General features: G+C 40.6%; 1 protein-coding gene across 2 annotated transcripts in view; it reads left to right on the top strand.

Annotated features, from left to right (window-relative positions):
* Positions 1 to 16,895, top strand: part of LOC139478910 (orexin receptor type 2-like) — a 172,677-nt gene extending 155,782 nt beyond the window's left edge. The window contains exons 2-7 of one of the 2 annotated variants that reach the window (XM_071261596.1): positions 4,704 to 5,085; positions 8,166 to 8,289; positions 11,169 to 11,293; positions 11,843 to 11,926; positions 15,025 to 15,055; positions 15,457 to 16,895. In XM_071261596.1, coding sequence (XP_071117697.1) covers positions 4,704 to 5,085; positions 8,166 to 8,289; positions 11,169 to 11,293; positions 11,843 to 11,926; positions 15,025 to 15,055; positions 15,457 to 15,550 — 840 coding nt within the window. In that variant the 3' untranslated portion in view covers positions 15,551 to 16,895. Of the gene's footprint in view, positions 1 to 4,703; positions 5,086 to 8,165; positions 8,290 to 11,168; positions 11,294 to 11,842; positions 11,927 to 15,024; positions 15,056 to 15,453 lie in introns of both variants that reach the window. The other variant, XM_071261595.1, reaches the window with a different exon arrangement.
* The last annotated feature ends 8,953 nt before the right edge of the window (positions 16,896 to 25,848 follow it).

Raw genomic sequence — 25,848 nt, 5'->3', positions numbered from 1 at the left:
CAAATGTGTACATGCTTTTACAGATTTCTGTTACCAGTCAGCTTCTAGACGGGCACCTGTTATAAAAGAGCCCCGGGTGTCGCTGCAGTGTCTTATCGTGGTTGCCTGTGGATAAGGTTATATATGTAGCGTCCTTGCCATCATATCACTCCCTTTGATTGTGTAAATATCAGAGATTATCACGTACCGTATTGATCCAGGTGAGATCAGACTAGACAGAGGAACATAAGACATAGCATCAGCCACTTATCACAATGCCGATCTCTGAAGAAAGTAATGAACGTTGATGAAGTACAACAGAAATGAAGATGAATAATAATAATAACATGTGTGCTGTAGCTTCAAAAGTGAAAAATACGAATATTGATTACATAGCGAAAATATGTATACCTTCAGTCGATGGAAATCAGAGAGACTAATACGTGGAATTGTCAAACATTGAGTACATCATTATTATCTTCTTGGTACACTGGTATTGTGGAAGATTGCTGAATACATAGTGTTAACTGAAAGCCGAACCTTAGACATGATGCTGTCTGAGTGATCATACTGCCCACTGCTGGAACATAGGGTATATGCCAAAACAGGGTCTAAACTACACCGTAATAAAAACGACAAAGCCTATCCATAATCATAGGAAATGTCTGGTAAAAGCAGAGTTGGCTGTACGATTCTGATTGTATCACGAGCACCTGCTTTTTATCTAAAAGTGATGATACCTGTTGTTCGCAAAATGGTGAGCGTAGCACGCGTCGCAAACATATGCAAGGTCAAGTCAATTGTCTAACTGAAACACCCGGAAACATACGATGCAAGTCGAAATAGTGAATTGCATCGGACATAATTTTTGTCATCCTGAATCTTTAGATCTTTACTGGTGAAGGCATTTTTCATCAGGGGAGTCTATGTCCGACTGAGGGCGATCAGCACAACCCACTAGTGTACCAGACCATCATACCTCACGACAGACAGTGAGACAGACAAGTTTATTCAGAACCAAAGGCCCCAAGTATTTAGAGATCGTATCATTTGTACCCATCCTTCTACACGTACATGTATGCAGATAAATGCATTTCGAAGAAAATATCAACTCTATCCAAATGGATGGATTGTTTCAATCAAAAGCTGAATGAATTAACATTTGTTTGGCTATATGGAGAAGGCATATATTTTTGTCTACTTATGACAAATAGCATATGTTTGGTGAAATATGTATGTATGTATGTATGTACATATTTCATCGTGTGTGTGTGTATTTCTTGTTGTTATAAGCAATGTCCGAGTTCCTATGTGGATGTCTTTTTGTGGTGAGGTGAAATAGGGCAAACGTCGCGTCCACGATTGTGTGTGTGTGTGTGTGTGTGTGTGTGTGCGTGCGTGCGTGCGTGCGTGCGTGTGCGTGCGTGTGTGTGTGGACGGGCGGGCGCTCAACCAATAGACCATTGAAAAGTCTAAAAAATGTCATTACAAACCCTTTAATTTGAAAACAATTGCAATTGCATAATCTGAAAGATATTTGTTCAGGGGCACATCTTGTTTTCATACAGCGGCGACATGGCGTCACTCTGCAAATACGTTCTAAACTAGGGATAACGTCACAGCCTACTATGACAACCAAAATGACAGCAGTTTGCAGTCAAGAATATGTATGAAATTGAATAAAAAGTGAATATGCATATAACTGTAACATAATTTTACAAATGTGTGAATCAGAAATAAAATGTTAATACATATCAAGAAAAATGTCAAAAAGCAGTAAAAGGTGAGTGAGTGAGTATCGTTTTAGCTTTTAGCAATATTCCAGCAATATCACGGCGGGGGACACCAGAAATGGGCTCCACACATTGTACCCATGTCGGGAATCGAACCCGGGTCTTCGGCGTGACGAGCGAAAGCTTTACCCCCAGTAAAAGGTGAAGGATATATCCCAGCATCGAATACGTTGTAGCAAAAACTTAGAACCGAAAACAATGTGGCACCGAAGAGTACACATTTCATATATGTTTTTTTCTGTGTTGTCTAGTATTTGCTTTATGAAGTTGTATGTACATACTACATAGTTTAACTCAATCAACTAAGTGTATAAGAATATACCTACGTCATATCCATAAGCACTTTCGTCTAGCTCCATATCCCTAACAAGCAAAACCAGATCTGTCCGCTACATATTATATACACTGTACTTCAATGCCATGCAGATATTCAGCGTCATTCTGTACGTGTAGTATTTGCTCAGTAGACTTGACAAGCATAGGGCAAACCATCCACTGATGACTTTATTGACAGATAGAACTTTTTAAAAACGTTACAATGTTCCCGAACCGTAAGCATCTTCAAGAACCTCCCCGAAGCCAATAAGGAAGTCATTAGTTTGGGGAATGGCTACCACTCGTGTACCGCGTTACGAACCAAATTCCTTCCACTACTTAACAGTAGGGCTTTAATGAGACTTTCTGCTGTTACCACCACCCAGAAGAGGTCTTGAGTGAGTCCCTAACATGCTTTGTCCTCAGTGTTCTGTAAATGATGTTATGTTGCTGATGAAACAGGCCTGCGTTATAGGATGGTTGATGATAATGGACACGCTTACTGGCACGTCCTGCAAGGCTGTTTGGTACTGGAATAGCACTTTATCGTTTAAGGAGACTTACAAAGTGCAATGGAAACATGTCCAGTTCACTCCCAAACAAACTATACTTAATTCGTGCAACGTTTTATTTGGAAGGGCGAATATTAAGGGCAACAAATAATGGATAAAATGGATTCATGCCAAACTGAACATACTTACCCTTTTAGCGAATACCTGGTGTCATCACTGATTTTGAGCGATCCATTCACATAATTCTCACCGTTATTGTGTCTTTTACGCCCATTTGGAATCTGTTCAGTTGGAAAATCAAGATAACTAAATATTCCTCCAGCGTCGACGTTATATATTATGATGTTGGACTATGCTGGTCTATGCTGAAATTGTCTTTCACAGTGCCACAACACACGACTCTTCAAGATACTCCTGGGACATGTAACGTCGCATATGAATATTGAGTGTCTGAGTATGGCTATACCTCCTGTTACATTCTTCCAGCCATATCACTCACGGTGGAGGGGGCACGGCTAGCCAAGTCGTCCTCACTCACTCACTCACTCACTCACTCTATAAGTCATGTATTTACCTGTTAGATGTACCTGCAAGTCTGACTTCTCCCTCTTGAGACAACATATGGACTATTTGCGTTGTCACAATAAGATTATTGACAGATATAAATGGATGGTCAGGACAGAGCAAGAATACACTGTAATCAACATGAAGCTATTCAAACCAATATTCTTCAAAACTGTTAATTTCGTTCAGGGCCCTAGCCCCCTCTACACGCAGCCCAGACAGCGAATGGGACTTCTCCCAGGAAGCGCTGCCTAGTCAAACCCCCACCCAGAACCTTTCTGAGAATGTGAAGGCTCCCCAACACTGCAGCCTTCTGCATTACTCAGATTGTCAGAAGGGCTGTATTCATGGTAGCAAACCCGGGTACTCTCCCGATGTCAGTCAACAGACTGGGAGGTACCAAACCTAAGGCACCGAGAACAATCGGGAGTCGGACAACTTTGTACATAGTATGCAAGTGTGACATTTCGAAAGCGAGGTCCGCGGCTGTGTATGTCTGAGGCTGTATACGGGCCTATTCCAAAGAATTTTGTATTTATCATTTTCCATGACGCCCTCTATATATTCTTGGTCGTACCATGGATGGACCTCTGAGTCAAAACCACAAACATTGCGAAGACGGTAACAAAAGGACCGAGCCATTCCATCATGTCGCTTAAGATACTGTGTTTGTGCCAAAGCGGGGCATCCACTGACAATGTGTTGGACAGTCTCATTGCATAATCTACATTTCACATTTACATTTTCATGCAAAAACGCGCATTGACGGTTTCGAGTTGGAAGTGACTGGCCCTGAGCAGCAGAACGGAAAACCTTCTGTTTCACTTTCCAGGCCAGCCGACCTTCATCCAAGCGAAGGACTCCTCAGGGTTGATGATCCTCTGACCACACTGCACATAAACTCGAATCAGTGGTCGTTCAGATAGCCTCTCCTTGAAAAACTGAGTCTTGGCCGATTTGATATGGCACTTCACTTGGTTGACACTCATTTCTGTACCGTCCAGCAGTACATAACTATCAGCAAAATCAACACAGACATTGCGATTATGTCCCACACCCTTGGCTCGTTTAAGTAAACTGTGGAAAGCCTTGTTTTCATCATGTGTCTTGACATGCTTCACAAGAGGATCATCAGACAAATAAATGTGTTTAATTATTATTATTATTGAAACTCATTAACCAAGTTGAAACCAAAAAATAATAGAATCATCGCCACCTTCTACGTTTAACTCTTTGTTTTGCTCTTTGTTTTGGGGTATCAACGTGATAGGATCGTGCAGGAAAATTGAGCTGTTCAAGCACAAACACATACGTTGCCTTGTGATGCTTTTCTTTGCGTTGCGTTGCGTTTCGCTGCCTACCGCAGCGTTGAAATTGATCTTACTAAACCAGAATTATCAACATTTATTGAAGTTGTTTGAGTAAACTGTTTGGGGCTTTTTCATATTGTAGCATCTGGGCATGACTTATGTATTGTAATAATATATTTTCTGTCAGTCGAGGAATCCATTTTTAGAGGAACATCTTCTTGTCTTTGCAGGAGGTTACCGTCGTCGTGTCGGTGTTGACATTGACCGCCATCTCCATCGAACGCTGGTTCGCAATCTGTCACCCCTTAACCTTCAAGGAGACGAGGAAGAGAGTGATTGCATCCATCGTTGTGATTTGGGTGGGGGCGCACGTGATGTCCATCCCGAGACTCCTCATCTTCCGAGAAAACCGAGACCCTATGATACCCAGTAATTTAACCATCCTGTTAACGTCATGTGGCCCCGATTACGACATGGATGTCCTGGCCTTGAACTATGACCTCTTTGTTTTCGTGACCTTTTACATTGTGCCTATTGTGGTAATGGGCTACACGTACACCGCAATAGCCGTGTGTCTGTGGTCCAGTATCAAGACTGGACAATACCTTACCGGTAAGTATATATATTATATGTCATACTTTTGAGAGTCTGGAAATCATATATAAAAGTTCAAGGCCAACTGGTCTTCGGTCAAGGTCAGGGTCACCGAATCGACACTGTTAAAACATATGCTTGTAACGATAATTTAACGCTGGTTAAAAACTCTAGGAACTTGGTAATCAGTTATTGGCCTTCCAGTTTCTTTGTTCACCTGACAGTTTTTGCTAATATAGATCTGTTAACTTCTTTCTCTGTTACACTATGCAAGCATGTCACCTATTTTATAGCCTATCATTACAGTCAGTATATTACCGCGCCAAAAACAGTGATGCCTCTGTTATTATATTCCACTTCCACAGAACCCTCATCAATAGATGCAATTTCGTAAAGACAATTTGGCGTATCTGCTTCGTTTTCATATTAGATAAGTGATCCTACCGAATTCTTAAATGAAGTTATTACCATCATATCACATTCAGTGTATTATAGTCTTCGAAATAAAATGACGTTTAAGTTACATTACTTTGCTGGACAGAGATATATAGTGAGCGGGTTGAGTGATTTTGGTTTTATGCCACTTTAAGCAGTATATCAGTATTTTCATCAGGTTGTCTGGTTGGTTTGCGAGTAAAGATTGGGGTGAATGCGGATCGTATACGTTTTACCACATTTATGACATATATAGAGATTAGGTCGATAATCAACATCATGATCATAATCAAGGCGAATCTGGATACAGATCGATGACTCTGCATCCTTGTACACATAAGGGACGCAACTCTGCACAGCCAAACAGTCCAAACAGGACTATCAAGCATACATATTTACGGTAGATGTTTATGCTGCTCCACAAGCCTTGACTTTCGTTTTTAAGTGTGGTATCGATAACATTGAAGATGATTGCCAGGAGACGAGTCAGACAGCAGGTTTGTAACCGCTGACTAATATTTTGGACTGGGATATGTGTTACAGATTGCTAAGAGGAAGTAACACGGCACAATCTATGTGATACGTGTATGTTTTCTACAACGTTGGTAGTTTTATCATTAAACAGTCTCTGCCTTCCAGCAAGGAAGCCAGACAGATTGTATACCTAAGTGCGAAATTGCCGAACTGACAAACGTGCAATACGGTGACGGGATTGCTGATTCAAGCGTCAGATGACACAGCTGGAATATCATTATATCCGATGTCACGTGCATGCTTTACATGGGGAGTTTGTGGTGGTGATTAGAGTCCTAAATAGTGCGTGTCTGCTGAAGCAAGATTGGTTTTCCTTCCTCCCCGAAATAACTCCTTCAAAATTGCCTTCGGAAGCGGTCGATGATTCGTCCAATGCCCGGTAGATGGGGTTAAAGCATGTCTAAGATTTCAACATGAAATGATGCCAGTCTTTATGAGCCATCTGAGCACGAAGGTGATACGTCCTGCCAGTGTCAAACCTCAGACAATTTTACGATTGACGTAATTACTCTGTTTGTTAAGCGCGATCACTGTTCGAAATTCAATATTTAATGTAATGGTCAGACGGAGTGCGATATAACTGCTGAATCTATGCTGTCAGCATGCACTTGCATTTGAATGCAGCATAGACTTTTAAAGCTATCAGCGTACAATTATCAAGTAGGCCAGATTTGCAAGTAAATAGTAAAAATGTTTATGTTAGTTGTTATTGTAATATTATTACTGACGATTTAACAAAGATATCAAATGGCAATTGATCAAGTCATGTAAAATTCATTTTGCAAATTTATATAGAAGAAACGGAAGAATCCGAATTTAAAACCCATTAAGACTTGTCAGAAGTGATCGGGAGAGCAATTTACAATAATATTCTATAGGGGTTTCTGCAACATTAAGTTGTATTATGGGATCTTCTTTGATGGGGAGTGGGAGAGGGTTTGATGTTTGTCGATCTTAGTTTCGACAAGCAGGCAGAACAGTATCACAGCCAGTGTTTTTCATAGATTTATTCAATGCTTTTGATAATGATGTGGAAATCCTGAAACTGCTTCCCAACGTCCACTAAATGGATTGCGGCTTTGCAGAGTTGTCTCCCTTGTTAGAGCCAGGATCTGTTATTCGTTAATTCGAATTTCATATTTGCACTTATTGTCGTGCTACGTTCGTCAGAATCAGTGCTCTTTGGTTTTAACTACGTGTCCCTCAGATATTTAGTTCACACGACGTGAACTGTTGTCTAGATTGAGGTTTAACCAAAACCACTAACTCGATACTCGGAATAGAAAACGTCCTAAAAATATATTATACACAATTTATCCTGAGACACTTTACGTCCAAACATGCTTTCTGTCTGATAGACAGTACCTGTTTGATTCATTTCGACTAATAAGCTTCATAATGTTCCATAGCTTCAAGAGGTTCATACGTGATAAGGGGGCACGGGTGGCCCAGTCGTCTAAGGCGCCGCGATTCGCTGTGCAAAGTTGCGTCCCTTGGGCACGGCAGAAATCTATGATTGTGGGTTCGAATCCCGGTTCGCCCCGATTATGTTTCTAGGGTTTGTCAGCACCATACCCGTGCTCGTGGGTTTCACCGAAGTGGTAAACATCTGAGACCTGCATCACTTCGGGCTTTCCTCCAACATTAAGCTGACACGCCGTGATATAACTGGAATAATGTTAAAAGCGGCGCTAAACCCAACTCACTCACTCACTCATACGTGATAAAAGCTACAGTATACATCCTTTCTCATGACTTCAATGTTTTGCTGATGCCGCATTCTTCACTGCAGTACATAATAGAACGTTATCTATTTTAACAGAAGCTACACATACTTGGTGTGTCTTCTGAGATGTTTTTTTCAGCATGAAGTTCAGGCACTCCTAAATATAATATGCCATACACACATAATATGCCATATTGTCATCGCTTGGTGGATAGAGTATCTGCCCGGTGACCGGAACGTCAGTGGTTACACAGACACACACACGCACGCACGCACGCACGCACGCACGCACGCACGCACACACACACGAAAGCACTCTGTATGAGTGCAATAATCGCTTCGTTAAACCCCATTTGACCTCACCTCACTCTTACCGTATATCCTCTGTTGTCTTGGTTTCCAGAGGGCGACCAGAGTGCCGTGACGTTGCAAGTCCAATCACGCCGTCGCACAGCAAGGATGCTAATTGTAGTTGTCGTCGTCTTGATCCTGTGCTATCTGCCTTACTACTCCTGGAACCTGATGAGGTGGGTAGAAACGTCGTAAACTCGAAGTCATCGGGACCGTTGAGATTTTCGTACTTCGAGACAAACGTATCAATGATATAGAATCTTATTGCAATTGAAGATTCCCCCAGGACCATAACAGAGCAACGTCTTACGCTAATGCAGCCATTGGGAACACACGTTTACTTAAACCAAAATCTTAAACCGTCCCTTAGATGTACAACTCAAAGCTTTTTTGGAAAGAGATAAAATCTCTACGTAATCCAGTCATTGCACGTAATAATATTACAGGTCCTGAATGGCTTCTCCATTTCAAACAGGTTTTTGGAAATAACCATATTTTCGACGATAACATCCATGATGTTGCTAATGATGTAAATTTATCTGATGTTGAGCGAGATATTTTAGAATCGGAAATTGAAGTCGCTGAAATACACGATGCCATTAATACACTTAAATCAGGTAAATCTCCAGGCCCCGATGATGTCCTAGCTGAAATGTTAAAAAGTTCAAAACATATCATTACTCCTTTTTTGCACAAATGTTTTAACGAAATATTCAGAAAGGGTATATTCCCAAATGCATGGTCTAGATCTGTCACTGTGCCTGTATTCAAAAAGGGAGACGTGACTAACCCCGATAACTATAGAGCAATTTCTCTAACAAGCATCTTAGGTAAACTGTTTGCTATAATTCTAAACAGTCGTCTTTCTACCTGGGCTAATGTTTTTGACAAAATCCCACCAACTCAAGCTGGCTTTAGAAAATCATATTCACCAGCTGATAATATTTTCTCACTTTATGCTATTGTTCAGAGATATCTCGGATGCCGAAAACGAAAACTTTACATTGCCTTTGTAGATTTTAAAAAAGCTTTCGACACTGTTGACCGATGTAAACTTTGGGATTGTCTTAGGGCAGCTGGTGTTGGTGGGAAAATGTTTACCATTTTAAAATCAATGTATGAAAATGTAAAATCTTGTATAGGACATAATAGTGGAGTCACCGATTATTTTGACTGCCCCATGGGAGTTAAACAAGGTTGTGTCTTGAGTCCTCTCCTATTTTCATTCTTCATTAATGAGCTTTCCTTTGATGTTCAACAAAACGGTAAACACGGAGTGCAATTATACCCTGACCTTTATGAATTACTTATATTACTTTTTGCCGATGACGTGATTCTAATCTCTGACTCTATTATCGGACTTCAGAAACAAATTGATATACTATACAGTTACACTGTTACATGGAAGCTATCTGTTAACTTGGAAAAAACTAATATTATCGTATTTAGGAGGGGAAGTCCTCTTGCATCGAGAGATAAATGGTTCTTTAATAACCAACCTATAAATGTTACAAACATGTATAAATACCTCGGTGTTGTTTTACCGTTTAACCTTAATCTTAAACATCTCGTTAACGATCTCGCCCTACGAGCAAAAAAGGCCCTAATAAATCTATTTGTCGTTCTAGATAAATTGCGTGTTATCTCACCAACTCTATTCTTCAAAATGTTTGATGCTCAAGTTCAACCAAATTTATTATATGGATCAGAGGTCTGGGGTTTTGAAACCTATTACAATATTGAAAAGGTACACTTAACTGCATGTAAAAGATTTCTAAATGTTTCTAAATCGGCTCCAGATCATATGGTCTATGGCGAATGTGGCAGATACCCGTTATATATTTGTTCATATTTACGTTTACTCAGATACTGGCTCAAAATAACAGAGATGTCGCGGGAACGAATCCCCCAAAAATGCTACGAAATGCTTGTCTATCGCGATAGTGTTGGTTACGTAACCTGGGCATCAAACATTAAGCATTTACTCTTCTCTCACGGATTTGGATATGTTTGGCTTAATCAAAGCGTTGGAGACAAAATGTATTTTCTTAGCTCTTTTAAGCAGGTAGCAATTGATATGTTTACTCAAAATTGGAGGTCGTCACTAGATAACAGTACACGCTACGACGTTTATAAAACCTTTAAATATTGTCTAACACCAGAGGTTTACCTGCATACTATAACAGAGAGAAAAATTAGAGACACATTTATTAAACTTAGGCTAGGGTTAAATGATTTGATGTGCAACAGGGGTCGCTTCTCCTCTATTCCTAAGGATATGCGTTTCTGTCCATTCTGCGAAAACCATATTGAAAACGAATTACACTTTTTGTTTATATGTCCAATTTACGACAACCTAAGATTGAAATATATGCCTGATATAACTAAGAACCACTATTCCATGAACAAAATATGATCTTTTAATGGTATCTCTAGTAAAAAAATAACCAAGATATTACAATACATCTATCAAAGTCTACGAGTGCGTAGTAAACTACTTAGTAAATCCGATATGTCCAGAAATAATAAGTTGTTTTGAAACTTTCGCATCTAGATCAGGAGTATCTACATTTCATTTTTGTCTGTTTGTTTCTACTAGAAATGCATATACATTTTAATTGTCTAATTGTCCTGACATGATGAGTATATTTCTGATAGATCCTTCTGTATTGAATGTCGCGCTATGGCTGAAAACCTTTGCGACGTAAAACGTCATATTTCCATTCCATTCCTTTGGTATTCCTTTTGTATTTTTTCTACTACTGCTGCCACTGTGGTTATTACCAATGTTTTTACAATACCTTTATTATATGTCAAGTATCATATTAGTTATCAAATAATTATAAAATGCGCTGTACAGCTGTAAATAATATTGTTTATCTGTATGTGTATATGGGCCAATGGCCTTTCATACAATAAAGATTGATTGATTGATTAGGTCATTGTTATCAGCGTTGTAAAATTATTTGAAAACTGTAAAAGTGGTCTATCCATCTTATCAATGTTAAGTATAGTTTTACCCGAGTAAGTATTTCACACAATGCTTCTGTTTAAGGTTAATCCGAAGTCCCTTGGTTAAAATGATAGATCGACACTCCGTCTCTATCCTCACATTAACAGCTCACTGGATGGTGTACCTCAACAGCTCTATCAACCCAGTCATTTACAACTTCATGAGCGGTACGTTTCATCAGGTGCAACATATAAGTTATGCATGTACTTAAACTGCCGGGCAAAAGAAAGCATGAAATTGCATTTGACCAAAACATTACAACCGCTGTTAAAATGTTACTTGGCCGAAACAGTAGTCGTCGAGACATGCAAACTTTTATCAAATATGTCACCATTGAATAACAATTTCTTGTTTGTTTCTATCTTTATCACCATCAAACATGGGTGTACACTTTCGTTTGACCGGCAGTGTATGTAACCACATACCTCGTCAATATGTAACCACAAACCTCGTCAATAGGGACATTATTACAAGCATACCTATATTTCCATTGATGTTTGTTCTACTTGACAAATTTCTCCATTGCAATTGTTTTCAAACGTGTTTCACAGTACTGTAAATGTACTGACAGGTTCTGTATCTCAATAACTCTGCAAAGCGACGAACTAGAAGTTGCCTTCTTCTTTGAGAAATGCTCGAGCTTTGATAAATCATGATTTGTCTTACCGGTACGTGTTTTCTGGTGCTATATACATGTAATTGGGATTTTATTTCAGGTAAATTCAGAACAGAGTTTGCCAAAGTATGTTATTGTTTCTTTGGGAACTACACCGTGAAACGGAGACGGTGTTATGGAAACCGTATGTACCTTGTTCTTGTTTTTGAAAACGTGTTTCCTATGATCTGCATCAGAATCTCTTTCCTTGACTTACATGTGTATCATGATGTGTATCATGTGTGGTATGGTCCACTATATGTTAACCGTTACCTACATGTACTATCACCTCATGAAGAAATGGCCATCAGCTACCCATGCTTGTCGTAAGAGGCGACTAAAGATCAAATGGTCAGACTCTCTGACTTGGTTGATGTATGTTATCGTATCCCAATCGCGTAGATCGATGCTGATGGTGTCAATTACAGGATTGTCTGGTCCAGATAATTTTCAGACTGCTGTCATGTAGCTGTAATATTGATGAGTGCGGCGTTAAGTAACAAGACTAAAGCATGTAGTTTCACCATTTTCACACCAGTTTCGCAAACACCTTCTTTCAACACGTACACTTTTACAATTACTGTGATTCTTGAATTTGTCGCCTCTATTTTGTTTTGACTTTTTTTGCTTGTCACAGAAATATCAAATGAAGCAACCATTCACGCATTGACGTTTTTAATATTTACTTCTGCCCCTATATTCACATATAGCATTTCAAACCTAAGTGAGGTGAGGTGAAATTGGGTTTAACGTCGCGTCCAAGAATATTGCACTTATATAGCGACGTGCATGCACGTGTGTGTGTGTGTGGCTGCTTGTACTAGTCCGGACTGATGCCGGACTGATGTGTATCATGATGTGTATCACGTGTGGTATGGTCCACTATATGTTAACCGTTACCTACATGTACTATCACCTCATGAAGAAATGGCCATCAGCTACCCATGCTTGTCGAAAGAGGCGATTAAAGATCGAATGGTCAGACTCTCTGACTTGGTTGATGTATGTTATCGTATCCCAATCGCGTAGATCGATGCTGATGGTGTCAATTACAGGATTGTCTGGTCCAGATAATTTTCAGACTGCTGTCATGTAGCTGTAATATTGATGAGTGCGGCGTTAAGTAACAAGACTAAAGCATGTAGTTTCACCATTTTCACACCAGTTTCGCAAACACCTTCTTTCAACACGTACACTTTTACAATTACTGTGATTCTTGAATTTGTCGCCTCTATTTTGTTTTGACTTTTTTTGCTTGTCACAGAAATATCAAATGAAGCAACCATTCACGCATTGACGTTTTTAATATTTACTTCTGCCCCTATATTCACATATAGCATTTCAAACCTAAGTGAGGTGAGGTGAAATTGGGTTTAACGTCGCGTCCAAGAATATTGCACTTATATAGCGACGTGCATGCACGTGTGTGTGTGTGTGGCTGCTTGTACTAGTCCGGACTGATGCCGGACTGATGTGTATCATGATGTGTATCACGTGTGGTATGGTCCACTATATGTTAACCGTTACCTACATGTACTATCACCTCATGAAGAAATGGCCATCAGCTACCCATGCTTGTCGTAAGAGGCGATTAAAGATCGAATGGTCAGACTCTCTGACTTGGTTGATGTATGTTATCGTATCCCAATCGCGTAGATCGATGCTGATGGTGTCAATTACAGGATTGTCTGGTCCAGATAATTTTCAGACTGCTGTCATGTAGCTGTAATATTGATGAGTGCGGCGTTAAGTAACAAGACTAAAGCATGTAGTTTCACCATTTTCACACCAGTTTCGCAAACACCTTCTTTCAACACGTACACTTTTACAATTACTGTGATTCTTGAATTTGTCGCCTCTATTTTGTTTTGACTTTTTTTGCTTGTCACAGAAATATCAAATGAAGCAACCATTCACGCATTGACGTTTTTAATATTTACTTCTGCCCCTATATTCACATATAGCATTTCAAACCTAAGTGAGGTGAGGTGAAATTGGGTTTAACGTCGCGTCCAAGAATATTGCACTTATATAGCGACGTGCATGCACGTGTGTGTGTGTGTGGCTGCTTGTACTAGTCCGGACTGATGCCGGACTGATGTGTATCATGATGTGTATCACGTGTGGTATGGTTCACTATATGTTAACCGTTACCTACATGTACTATCACCTCATGAAGAAATGGCCATCAGCTACCCATGCTTGTCGTAAGAGGCGATTAAAGATCGAATGGTCAGACTCTCTGACTTGGTTGATGTATGTTATCGTATCCCAATCGCGTAGATCGATGCTGATGGTGTCAATTACAGGATTGTCTGGTCCAGATAATTTTCAGACTGCTGTCATGTAGCTGTAATATTGATGAGTGCGGCGTTAAGTAACAAGACTAAAGCATGTAGTTTCACCATTTTCACACCAGTTTCGCAAACACCTTCTTTCAACACGTACACTTTTACAATTACTGTGATTCTTGAATTTGTCGCTTCTATTTTGTTTTGACTTTTTTTGCTTGTCACAGAAATATCAAATGAAGCAACCATTCACGCATTGACGTTTTTAATATTTACTTCTGCCCCTATATTCACATATAGCATTTCAAACTTAAGTGAGGTCAGGTGAAATTGGGTTTAACGTCGCGTCCAAGAATTTTGCACTTATATAGCGACGTGCATGCACGTGTGTGTGTGTGTGTGGCTGCTTGTACTAGTCCGGACTGATGCCGATTTATAGTGCTAGCACACTGAGATACCATGCCGCAGTTTAACATGAATACCCCACTCAGACACAGTATACCGACTCCGAGCCGACCAGTCCTTGTTTTAGCCCCTTAATTCCGAGCGCCTGACAGGGTAACAACAATTACCATCTTTTAACATTTTTTGGTATGACGCGGCCGGGGATCAAACCCGGACCTCCCGCTCTCTGGGCGGACGCTCTACCACTAGACCACGGAGGCGGTTTCAAACCTAGGGAAACCCGGTTTAATATAGTGAGTGATTAAGTTGGGTTTAACGCCGCTCGGTTTAGAATCGGTTTCCCGCAATGTTTTGTCGCAATTCGATCAGGTGGAGAAGCCAGGTGACTTGGTTGATGACGTATTTTCGTACCCTGATATGCTGCTTTATAATATTTGCCTGGCCCAGATTTGATAATTAATAGCCCAAAAATAACAGTACTTTCACTGACTGCTACGTAAAAAATATAATATAATAACAAATAATAACATTTCAACTATTTTTACAGATGAAATGGAGCCGTTATCGACAACAAAAGGGTATAAATTCTTTACATTCTTGCTGTTATCTCAGATCGTAGAAGGAGATATGCTCAGAGCATTCCAGAGTCATTATAAGCATTCACATTTAGTAACCATCATACCAGAATATAGTTAAAGCCTGCAGAGGCATCTTCCGTCCGAAATTAATATATCTAAACTTAACTCAAAATGTATGTTCGTACAGGAAGCATGTGTGGGCTTACCATCACTACCACTATCTCTATCAGATGGTGATTCAGAAAAGCTTTCTCATGATATAATTGGATTTACACAATGGTTTTAAGTAGAGATTTCTTACAATTTTGGAAGAGGTCTGTCTGTCGCTTTTAGTGTCTGTTGGGAATCGATTTTCGTCTGTTAATACGCTGTATAACCCTTTCTATCTTATTGTTCAGCAGAAATGGTTTCATGACAACAGAATCCCCTCTGAACAGAAGAGACACTCAACGGACTGACACAGCCATCGGGAAGGATCCCCATGGGAACGTCTAAATCCGAAGTAAACGCTCTATATCGTATTACCTTGACATACGAGAGAGATTGTTATCATGCTGGGGCCTTTTTCAATCTCTGACCTTCTGGAACATTTTCGTGGCAAGCGACCCCATAATGAAGTGCCGTGAAGACCCTGCAGCAAAGTGTCTGATGCCACTAGTACAGAAGCATAGTCCTTGTGCTAATTCTTTCCGGGTTGACTCAGTGGACGTTGGAGTGGTACACTTGCTTCTTGGACACGCGATCACTGCGCGACGTTGAAGCCTACAACTTCACACTGAGACTCACTGGTTTTAAGAATGCCAAGTCTGCTGAGGCTTTCCCCGATCGGAGTAAAGAACATAACAAGGCTTATTTATTTGAACATTTAACAATAATTATTTACGTACTTGTATACAAGAGTTTGCTTTCTTCAAATTTATAAACTCAATGTATGTACGTCGTTGCCGAATATGTGTTTTGAACATGCATGAATATATTACATCTCCCTGAATGATGCTTGAACGATTGTTTTGGGCAAGGGTTTCAGATTTTGAGGCCTCGTTGTACGGGTGCAATGTGAAGAGTACTCCAAGGCACGGAACGGTTACAGTTGTTGGAAATTATGAAATGACTTTGACAATACAAATAATGTGTAAAGGATTCCGTGTGTTTCGTGGCAGTGTTTATATCAGTTGTATATTGAGATACAAAACAAAGGGGAATAATGGTCTCAAACACCACCGTCTTGTTCTCAGCTGTCATGCAAATTGGTGATGTGAATCCCAGATTTGCTCTGACGGTAAGCCTTTGTTTGTCGGTACCGTTCCAGTTCTCCTGTGATTTTTAGTTTTTTGTGAACACTATTCCAGTCATATGGTGTCAGCTGAATGAGGATTAATGTGATGCAAGGTGGGAAGGAATTTGACATTCACCACTTAGCTGAAACCCAGGAGCTTGGGTGAAGAGCTGACAAATTATAACAATAACAAGTTTCAAACCAAACATTATAGGATCCTTGTGTAACTAAGGGATGTAACTCCGATCGACGAATTGCGGTGACCTGTGATTCCGGGTCTCATACAGTGTTAAACATAAATATAGTAAACGTCTACCAAGGAGATTTGTACATGAAGCTTTCGTTAAACCCGCATCTATCACTCGCTCACCTGTCCATACATTCTGGTGACATTCACTAAGAATTAAATAAATGATACTTATTTATTGTTAGTGTCAACTATCATGTCACAATGTCCTACGAACTACATGGCATTATCATTATTGTGATGTTGTACAATAGTGTCATTAATAAATGGTTCAGTACACTTTACATATAGGTATTACAATTGATTATGACGCCCTTCATCTTACAGCTGCTTGAGTGTCAGTGTTAGTTGACTGATAGCTATTTTGGATAAATTGTCCATTCCTTATAACTACGTTTCAGGGCTCACTTGGCCCTTTTTCGAGCGACTGAAGGCGCAAGACGTGTTGTGAGGGTGTAATGTGAAGTGTTTATATAAGTTGTATATTAAGATATCAAACAAAGGGGAATCATGGTCTCAAACACCACTGTCTTGTTCTTAGCTGTCATGCAAATTGGTGATGTGAATCCCAGATTTGCTCTGATGCCGAGCCTTTGTTTGTCGGCACCGTGCCAATTCTCCTGAGATTTTTAGTTTTTTGTGAACACTATTCCAGTCATATGGTGTCAGCTGAATGAGGATTAATGTGATGCAAGGTGGGAAGGAATTTGACGTTCACCACTTAGCTGAAACCCAGGGCTCACTTGGCCCTTTTTCGAGCGACTGAAGGCGCAAGACGTCTGCGCAAGATGTAGCCCTGAAACTTCGTTCCTAAGAATAAAAGAATATGTTATCCATTAACAGTTTCATGTGTTCATGTCTTTCATGTCTACGTTGACTAAGCTTCAGGTGGTGTTATAGGTGGACGTTTGGGTATGAAATTAGTTTATGTGTTACTGAGGTATTCGTATAACGATAAATAATATGTACATGTACTTCTCCATAAATGTCTGTCATTTAGTTACCATGTGCGACCTGATAAGTTAGTTACACGACGTTATGTCGATCTTTGTGACAATGATTTGCTCAAACACTACGGGTTTAGCATATTGTTGTATTTCTCCGTTATGCTTATTAAATAGTAATTAAAAGACTGACTATGAAATTTTGATGGTGTTTTTTGTGTGTTAATGACAACCATTTGTTACATTTGGGCGTAAATCAATTATTAATTTTCGAATTTGTTTCCCATGGTAATGATACTGTGTGCGATGTTTTAATCTGGGTTTTTTTAACTATATTGCTAATACAAAGACTGATTTATCAATATATTTATTGATATTTAGTCTTGAATGCCCTGCTAATAATAATTAAATGTCTTGGAAATAGTTTGTTTAGTTTTGATCTTGGCAATACTAAGATGTTTCGTAATACATTATGAATAGTAGATTTATTGTTTCATCAAAACTAGTATGAAAATACCCAAGAAAAGTTGGGTAGTTCTTCAATCAATTCATGATGAGAAAATCACTATAACAAATGAAAGGTTTGAAGATGAAATAATTTAATTAATCTTTTGTTCTTTCTAAGGCCACCCATCAGCAATCTCCATTGTTTTAGACAGACAGTTTTACTAAAACATACGCAGTGAAGGGTACATGTATAAAAACTTACATCCTTACTATCCTTTCTCGCTAATGGCTCTAAGGCAAAACTTTACCTACAGGAGCACAATCCTAACAAATGATGCGTGTCAACAATATTGAAAAGAATGTTGGTATTGCCATTCAATCTGAAGGAAAATGTGGTGTATATGAATTGTGTTTCTGCTTATGGAATATAAGTGGTGTAGTGAATTGAAGGTCTTCCGGAATGCGGAATGTCGGCGGTTCATTGCCTGGCATACTGTTGCGTGTTGATTCCCAAATTGAAACGCGAAGATTTACCTTGAAATTGGTAGGTACTGTACTAAATTATGAAATTAGTATATAACCAACCACACAAGAACAATGAATATTCAACATTTTGTATTGAAACACACATGATTAGGTTTACAATAAAAAAGCAAAGCAATGGGTCGAAATATGTGCAACAATACGTCAAAATATGTGCTACAATGGGTCGAAATGTGTGCTGCAATATGTCAAAATACGTGCTACAATGGGTCGAAATATGTGGAAGCAGCAATAAAATAATAGGCCACGTAACAAAAATCAGTGCACTCAGGAATGTCCAGTATTTATCACAGTTGAAAATCTTGAATGAGGCATGTGCTCCGTTCTTGAGGTGGAAAAGTCGGTGTTTTCTGATATGTATCCCTTCCGTACTAGACAAGAAGATACGTCGCAAGTCAAGAATGGCCTGGAATCGCTTTCGTCACGCACGTATCTTCTCGAAAATGGAATGGAATTACGCTTGTACCGGAAGTAAGGACGACTGTAAACAACCAAGGGAGGCGACTCCACGTCAAGGTCACAAACAATATACGAGCGCCTCAATCAAATTGCTGCCACAATAACCATCAGTTACAATACAAACTGCAACATAACACTATCAAACGACGTTTGTTTCTCGACCCGGTGCTCGGGATTAAGGGGATAAATCAAGAACTGGAAAAACTGCGGCATGATATCTCAGTTGGCTTGCGCTATTAAACCGGCATTATTCTTGACTAGTAGAAACAGTCGCACACACAAACACACACATGCACACACAAGTGTCATAATCTTGAACGAGAGGTTAAACCTCACCTCACCTCACCTCACCTCACCTCACCTCACCTCACCTCACCTCACCTCACCTCACCTCACCTCGCCTAGCCCCGTCCTGCAACGCCAACCCTGGCCCACCTCGTCTCACCCAAGGTGATGAAAAATATCAATACACATTCTACAGACATTGATGTTGGACTCAATCACATGTAATTTTGTCATGTTTCACGTTTTAAAAGACGAATAGAACAACTTGCCAGACGTGGCTAGAATGGATCATGTCCTTTATACACGAGGTGATAAAGGACATTTTACCATAGTAGATGGATCTGACACGATATTATCATAATGACAGAGTGAGAACATTTAAGGTTCAATTTCACACAAGGCACTAATACTTAGCCGGGGAGGGAGAGCTGCCGGTAAAAATAATCAGTCTCTGGTGCCACTACAGTTAATTGACCATCTTAACGAGCAGACTGTGGTCGCAGAGAAACTTACCTCCTTGACTGCGAATTCCAAGCGTCCCACAAGATAATCACGTTGTATGTTTACTATGTACAAGGGATGATTTGAATAGAACATGTGAAATTTTGCAAACTTTGAAATTTTAGGCATAACAGTATTATAGGCGTTGGGCATGTTTTTAAATGTCATTATTATGTAAAATACCTTCAGGTTGGTTGGTTGGTTTGCACTCAGCAATATTGCAGCTATATGACGGTGGTCTGTAAATAATCGAGTCTGGACCAGACAATCCAGTGATTAATATCATGAGCATCGATCCGCGCAATTGGGATCGATGACATGCATCAACCAAGTCAGCGAGCCTGACCACCCGATCCCGTTAGTCGCCTTTTACGACAAGCATAGTCACCTTTTACGGCAAGCATGGGTTGCTGAAGACCTATTCTATCCCGGAATCTTCACGAGCACTGAACTGGTGTTGTAGACAGCTGACATCGTGTAAAACTGTAAGATTCGGGCGCTGGAGAATGGAACCCCGTTCGTCTTTCACTGTTATCAGACATGTTCTTGTGTCTTGGGTATTTTACCATGATATTTCTATTAATATCATCATCAGTCTTCTCGATTAGTTACATTAACACTATCATGACTAACGAACATAGATTCAGGTGATGTCGAATAGTTACCTATACAGACCCGTTGCGGACCCTGGTCCAGACTCGATTATTTACAGACTGCCGTCACAAAGAGGGAATATTGCAGAGTGTGGCGTTAAGCAACAAATAGACAAACAAACAAACATTCATAATTGTAGGCTGGTTGTTTTCCCGCCGATTGTTGTTAAAGACTCACAAGAAGGAGGTGAGGTGATGTGAGGTGAAATTGGGTTTAATGAGTTCAAGGTTATTGCACTAAAATGGCGACGCGCATGTACATCGAGATATCATGCCACTGTTTAAGATTGATACCCCACTCAGCCACAATCCCCTCAGAACTGATTTGAACATCTGGCCGGCCAAGGGTATGGTAACCAAACGTTTCGTCCTGTCGTTGTTCCAATCGATAGAATCATCGGAAATAAATGACAATGCCAGACCAAAATCCTGCCCAGGTCGTCACCGATTATCTTCACCGAGAAGGCATTCGACCATTTGACTGGCCCGTTAAGTCCCTTGACATGTCCCTCATAGATTATCTGTTGGATGTTCTGGGTAAAGAGTGTATGCCAGAGACCCAGAGACCCAGTACCCAGAGACCCAGCACCCAGAGACCCAGAGACCCAGCACCCAGAGACCCAGCACCCAGAGACCCAGAGACCCAGCACCCAGAGACCCAGCACCCAGAGACCCAGACCCAGAGACCCAGAGACTCAGAGACCCAGCACCCAGAGACACAGCACCCAGAGACCCAGAGACCCAGGGACCCAGAGACCCAGCACCCAGAGACCCAGAGACCCAGCACCCAGAGACCCAGCACCCAGAGACCCAGCACCCAGAGACCCAGCACCCAGAGACCCAGACCCAGAGACTCAGAGACCCAGCACCCAGAGACCCAGCACCCAGAGACCCAGAGACCCAGAGACCCAGCACCCAGAGACCCAGAGACCCAGAGACTCAGAGACCCAGCACCCAGAGACCCAGCACCCAGAGACCCAGGGACCCAGAGACCCAGCACCCAGAGACCCAGCACCCAGAGACCCAGACCCAGCACCCAGAGACCCAGCACCCAGAGACCCAGCACCCAGAGACCCAGCACCCGCCAACGACGGCCCAGCTAGGAGTAACTCTTCAGGCGGAAGGGTGGCAATACCAAGGGCATCCATACACAAGTTAATCAACAGTATGCATTAAGGTGTCGTGCACGTATCGCCCAACATGGTGGACACACAAGATATTGATCAATACGCCCGAAATTAATTTTACAGACATTTATCGTCAATCACCTTCACTATCATTTCATCAGTGCCTTTAACTTTTGTCGGAAGTATATAATTATATTTCAATTCGTACATTTACAGTTAGTTGTATGTCTGGATGAAATAACATGTATAGGACCAAGCAGACCAGGATTTCAAGATTCCTTTAAACGTGTTAAAACACGTCAAAGTCTCTTTCTAAATGTTTATGAATTGGCGCCAGCTGACCCACTTCACGCACCGTAATTGTCAACTTACATGTGAGGTGAGGTGAGGTGAGGTGAAATGGGGTTACGTCCAAGATTATTGCACTTATATAGCGACGTGCATGCACGTGTATGTGTGTGTGTGTGGCTGCTTGTACTAGTCCGGACTGATGCCGATTTATAGTGCTAGCTCACTGAGATACCATGCCGCAGTTTAACATGAATACCCCACTCAGACACAGTATACTGACTCCGAGCCGACTAGTCCTTGTTTAAGCCCCTTAATGCCGAGCGCCAGACAGGGTAACAACAAGTACCATATTTTAACGTCTTTTGGTATGACGCGGCTGGGGATCGAGCCCTGGACCTTCCGCTCTCCGGGCGGACGCTCTACCACTAGACCACGGAGGCGGTCTCAACTTACATGTACGTTGCAATTATGTCCTTGTAATTTGCTCACTTGTCACTTGCTCACTATAAATGCAATTATAAATAGAACATGGCAAACTGGGGGTATTTCTATCCAGGAAATTGTAACTTTTGATTACAGTATGCAAATACGTTTAATCATATTCAGGACAGTGTGCAAAATTGATACATTAATAGTGTATATTATTTGACTATTGGTTCTTTTACACTTGGAGGAAACATGTTTCAAAACAACATAAGGTTTTGAATGCATTACAGTTCATTACCATCATCTACCAGGGCCTCGGCGGTTGATAGAGACAGATGTCTTCTAACTGTTTAATGTCAAACTTTTAAAATGTGCACCACAATACACGAATCAAACTTCAATTTGGATGTTAAAAGGTATGGAGGTGCACATACATTAAACCGGATACCTATCCACAATGTTTGTTTGATGCTGATAATATAGCCGTAGGCGAAAGCGTCACTATTTCAAAAATAGAGCAATAAACCTCAAAATAAGCAGAAAAAAATAACCCGCTTGGATTTTTATGGCTTGGTATCATTAAACCTCGAAATTGAATATCAAAGTAATCCGTAAACATCGAGAAATTGACATCGAAAAATCGAAAATAGAAGTTCCATAAAGGCGTTCGACAACCTCATCAGTGACATCCATCTGCGCTACATTTCAAGAGACGGTGGTAATTCATATTAACATCGATAATTAAGACCCCATATCCCCCTACTATTTTAGCGAGGCTACAAACGTTGTCTGAATCACTTACAAACCATTACTGAGGAAGAACTTCGTGCACATCCCTAAAAAAATGGCGGAAGGTGTCCGGTATACCGTATTCTTGGGCAACTACCCCCCAAGGATAATGCCCCTAGACAATAAAGGGGCACTTTTCCGGGAGATTTGTCTGGGGGCATCTGTATGGATGCTAATCACTGCTGATATTTCATCCTTTCTATGTCAACTGTTTAAGCTGGCTATTAAGTTTACCACTTTTTTCGAAAAAAGAACTTAAATCGTTACCACAAAAAATGCTTCTGATAATAATAAAAAAATTTCTCCAAATTCAATTTCCTTGAAAACGTGAACAAGTATTTCCCGTAGTTTATCTCTAAAGACAATTGTCTGTATTCATGTGCCCATGGGAAGGTTACTAAATAATCAGTTTCCCGATGTTTTATCATTTGTCATGTCGGGGGTAAAGCAATAAACTATCGCCGAATCTCCAAGGGTGTTCTGTACTATCATAAAGTACATAATAACCTTTGCTTGGAGAGCGATATACGCGGCAATCTTAAGAAAAGAATCTGGTCTCACCAGTGAGACTGAAGTTTCCATTCCTCGAACATATTAAGTCGTCTGGGAATCCGATGTCCTCAAATAAACATTGTGTTGGAGGTTGAAGGGCTCTTGGGATTTAATTGGGTATAGGGCGCCGGAGTCTTTATAAAGGGCGTCTACGTCAACATCAGTAATCAATCACACTCCGCACAAAGATTCCAGTGGAGACTATCTAATAATATTAAGGGCGTTGATTATGAGTAGGTGAGTAGAGCAACATCGCTGCATGAATGTGATCTGCACCAAAGCGTGACGTGTCTGAAAGGTCAAGGTATAATATGACAATTGTGTAGGTATCATAGTACGTTTATTACGCAAACTGGCCACGATACAGAGTCACACAATATATAAATGTATACAATTATATACCAGCAAGAGGAGTTATGCTTGTGGGATCTCTTTACAAATGCAACAGAGGACAAGAATATCACATCATGTAACTTGTCATACGAGTCAGTTGACATAAAGGTGTTAACATAAAGTTATATCTGTAATATATATAGCAAACAAATAATCCAAAGCATGAACATTCGTACCTCTATTACCTCTACTGCAGTTGCAACAAGACTCAAGGTATCTACCGCTTTATTCTTGTTTGACCTTTTTTCGGGCCTTCCATTCACTTTGCAGTAGAAGTAGAAACCATCATGTTTTGGAATAGTATTTAGTTTGAGTGAATGGGTACGTTTGTATCTTTAAGCGGTATTCCCAATCTCATTAAAATCAGATCTAAGTTCTCGCTGCCGCTAAACAAAGATCTGAGGACATCCCATTGCGGGTCACGTCAGAACGACCTTTCGCGAACTTTGACCGACCACTGAAACGAATAACAAGAAGTCGACATCAGCCAATGAGAAAGCAGCTCTCTCGAGCTTTACAGCACTCGTTTCAACCTGGTGGCGACTTCCATTTATTTAATCTACACTTGAAAAATATGCTGACACAGTTCTCGATTAAAATTTTGAAAACTGAACAAACGAACAATCCGGAATGTCTAATATATGGTTGTGATTGTATGGCAGTGCTTCCCACGTAATTTGCAACGCCTCCTCCGTTCAAATAATTTACCCCACGGAAGCAAGAGACATTTGACGGAATCAGTCGTACGGGCCGTAACTGTCGGAATATCCCGTGTTAACATTTTCGAGGTTGCATGATTAGAAAACACATTCCGACTGTCACGTTCATGATCTGGAAAGCGACGCATTGATTGGTCGGAGCAAATATCGTTCTGACGTGACCCGTAATGGGATGTCCTCAGATCTTTGTTTAGCGATAGCGAGAACTAAGATCTTATTTTAATGCCATTGCGGTATTCCAGAGCTATCACGACAGGGAACACCAATAATAGGCTTTACACAGTACACCCATGTGAAGCGTATCCTGATCACCACCAGCGGATGCTTTTACTGCCGGGCTAATCAACAGTCGCGGTAGCTATATTTAATAAAAAAAGTTATGGACCATGAATATTTTGACATTTTTTGTGATGAAATCTGAGCACACAATTTCATGAACATATTCTCAAAAATATTAATGTTATTTGTATATAAAGTTTACGATACACACGTGACACACATGGGCATATGGTCATTTTCATTGCCTGTGTGAGCCAAAAAACACCGTTTCATTAAAATTGTGCTTTAAAAACTGTATACATTGTGCTGAAATAATGCCGATGCGACGTTTAATTCTAACTCACTCTACATACATGCCGGGGCGGTCGGGTAGCCTAGTGGTTAAAGCATTCGCTCGTCACGCCGAAGACCCGGGTTCGATTCCCGACATGGGTACATTGTGTGAAGCCCATTTCGGGTGTCCCCCACCGTGATATTGCTGGAATATTGCTAAAAGCGGCGTAAAACAATACTCACTAACTCACATACATGCCATTTTGTAAACGCCATCAACATCAACACAGCAAGTGAATAAATGTTGTCGAAGTACTGTTCCAGCTTTCTTGTGACGGTCGAATCTGTGCCAGGGAAGCCAGTGGTTGTCAATATATTTTTCGACGAATATTTCTGTGTTTCTGTCCCACAATGCCATACCATAATATAATGCAGGAACCCCCTTGATGTTTAATCAAAATACGGCTGCAGTGTTGAAAAAGCAAAACAGCGAGCAAATCAAACAGCAGAGAAAGGAAACAGTCCTGACACATTAATTGAAAGATGCTGGCACTGAAAGGCCAGTGTCAAGATTAAGGGGATGAAGAAA

Source organism: Haliotis cracherodii, unplaced genomic scaffold (assembly GCF_022045235.1).
Source record: "Haliotis cracherodii isolate W230 unplaced genomic scaffold, xgHalCrac1.p SCAF_4, whole genome shotgun sequence".
Classification (NCBI taxonomy): Eukaryota; Metazoa; Mollusca; class Gastropoda; order Lepetellida; family Haliotidae; genus Haliotis; species Haliotis cracherodii.
The sequence above is the reverse complement of the archived record's forward strand: the minus strand, read 5'-3'. Positions and strand labels throughout refer to the sequence as shown.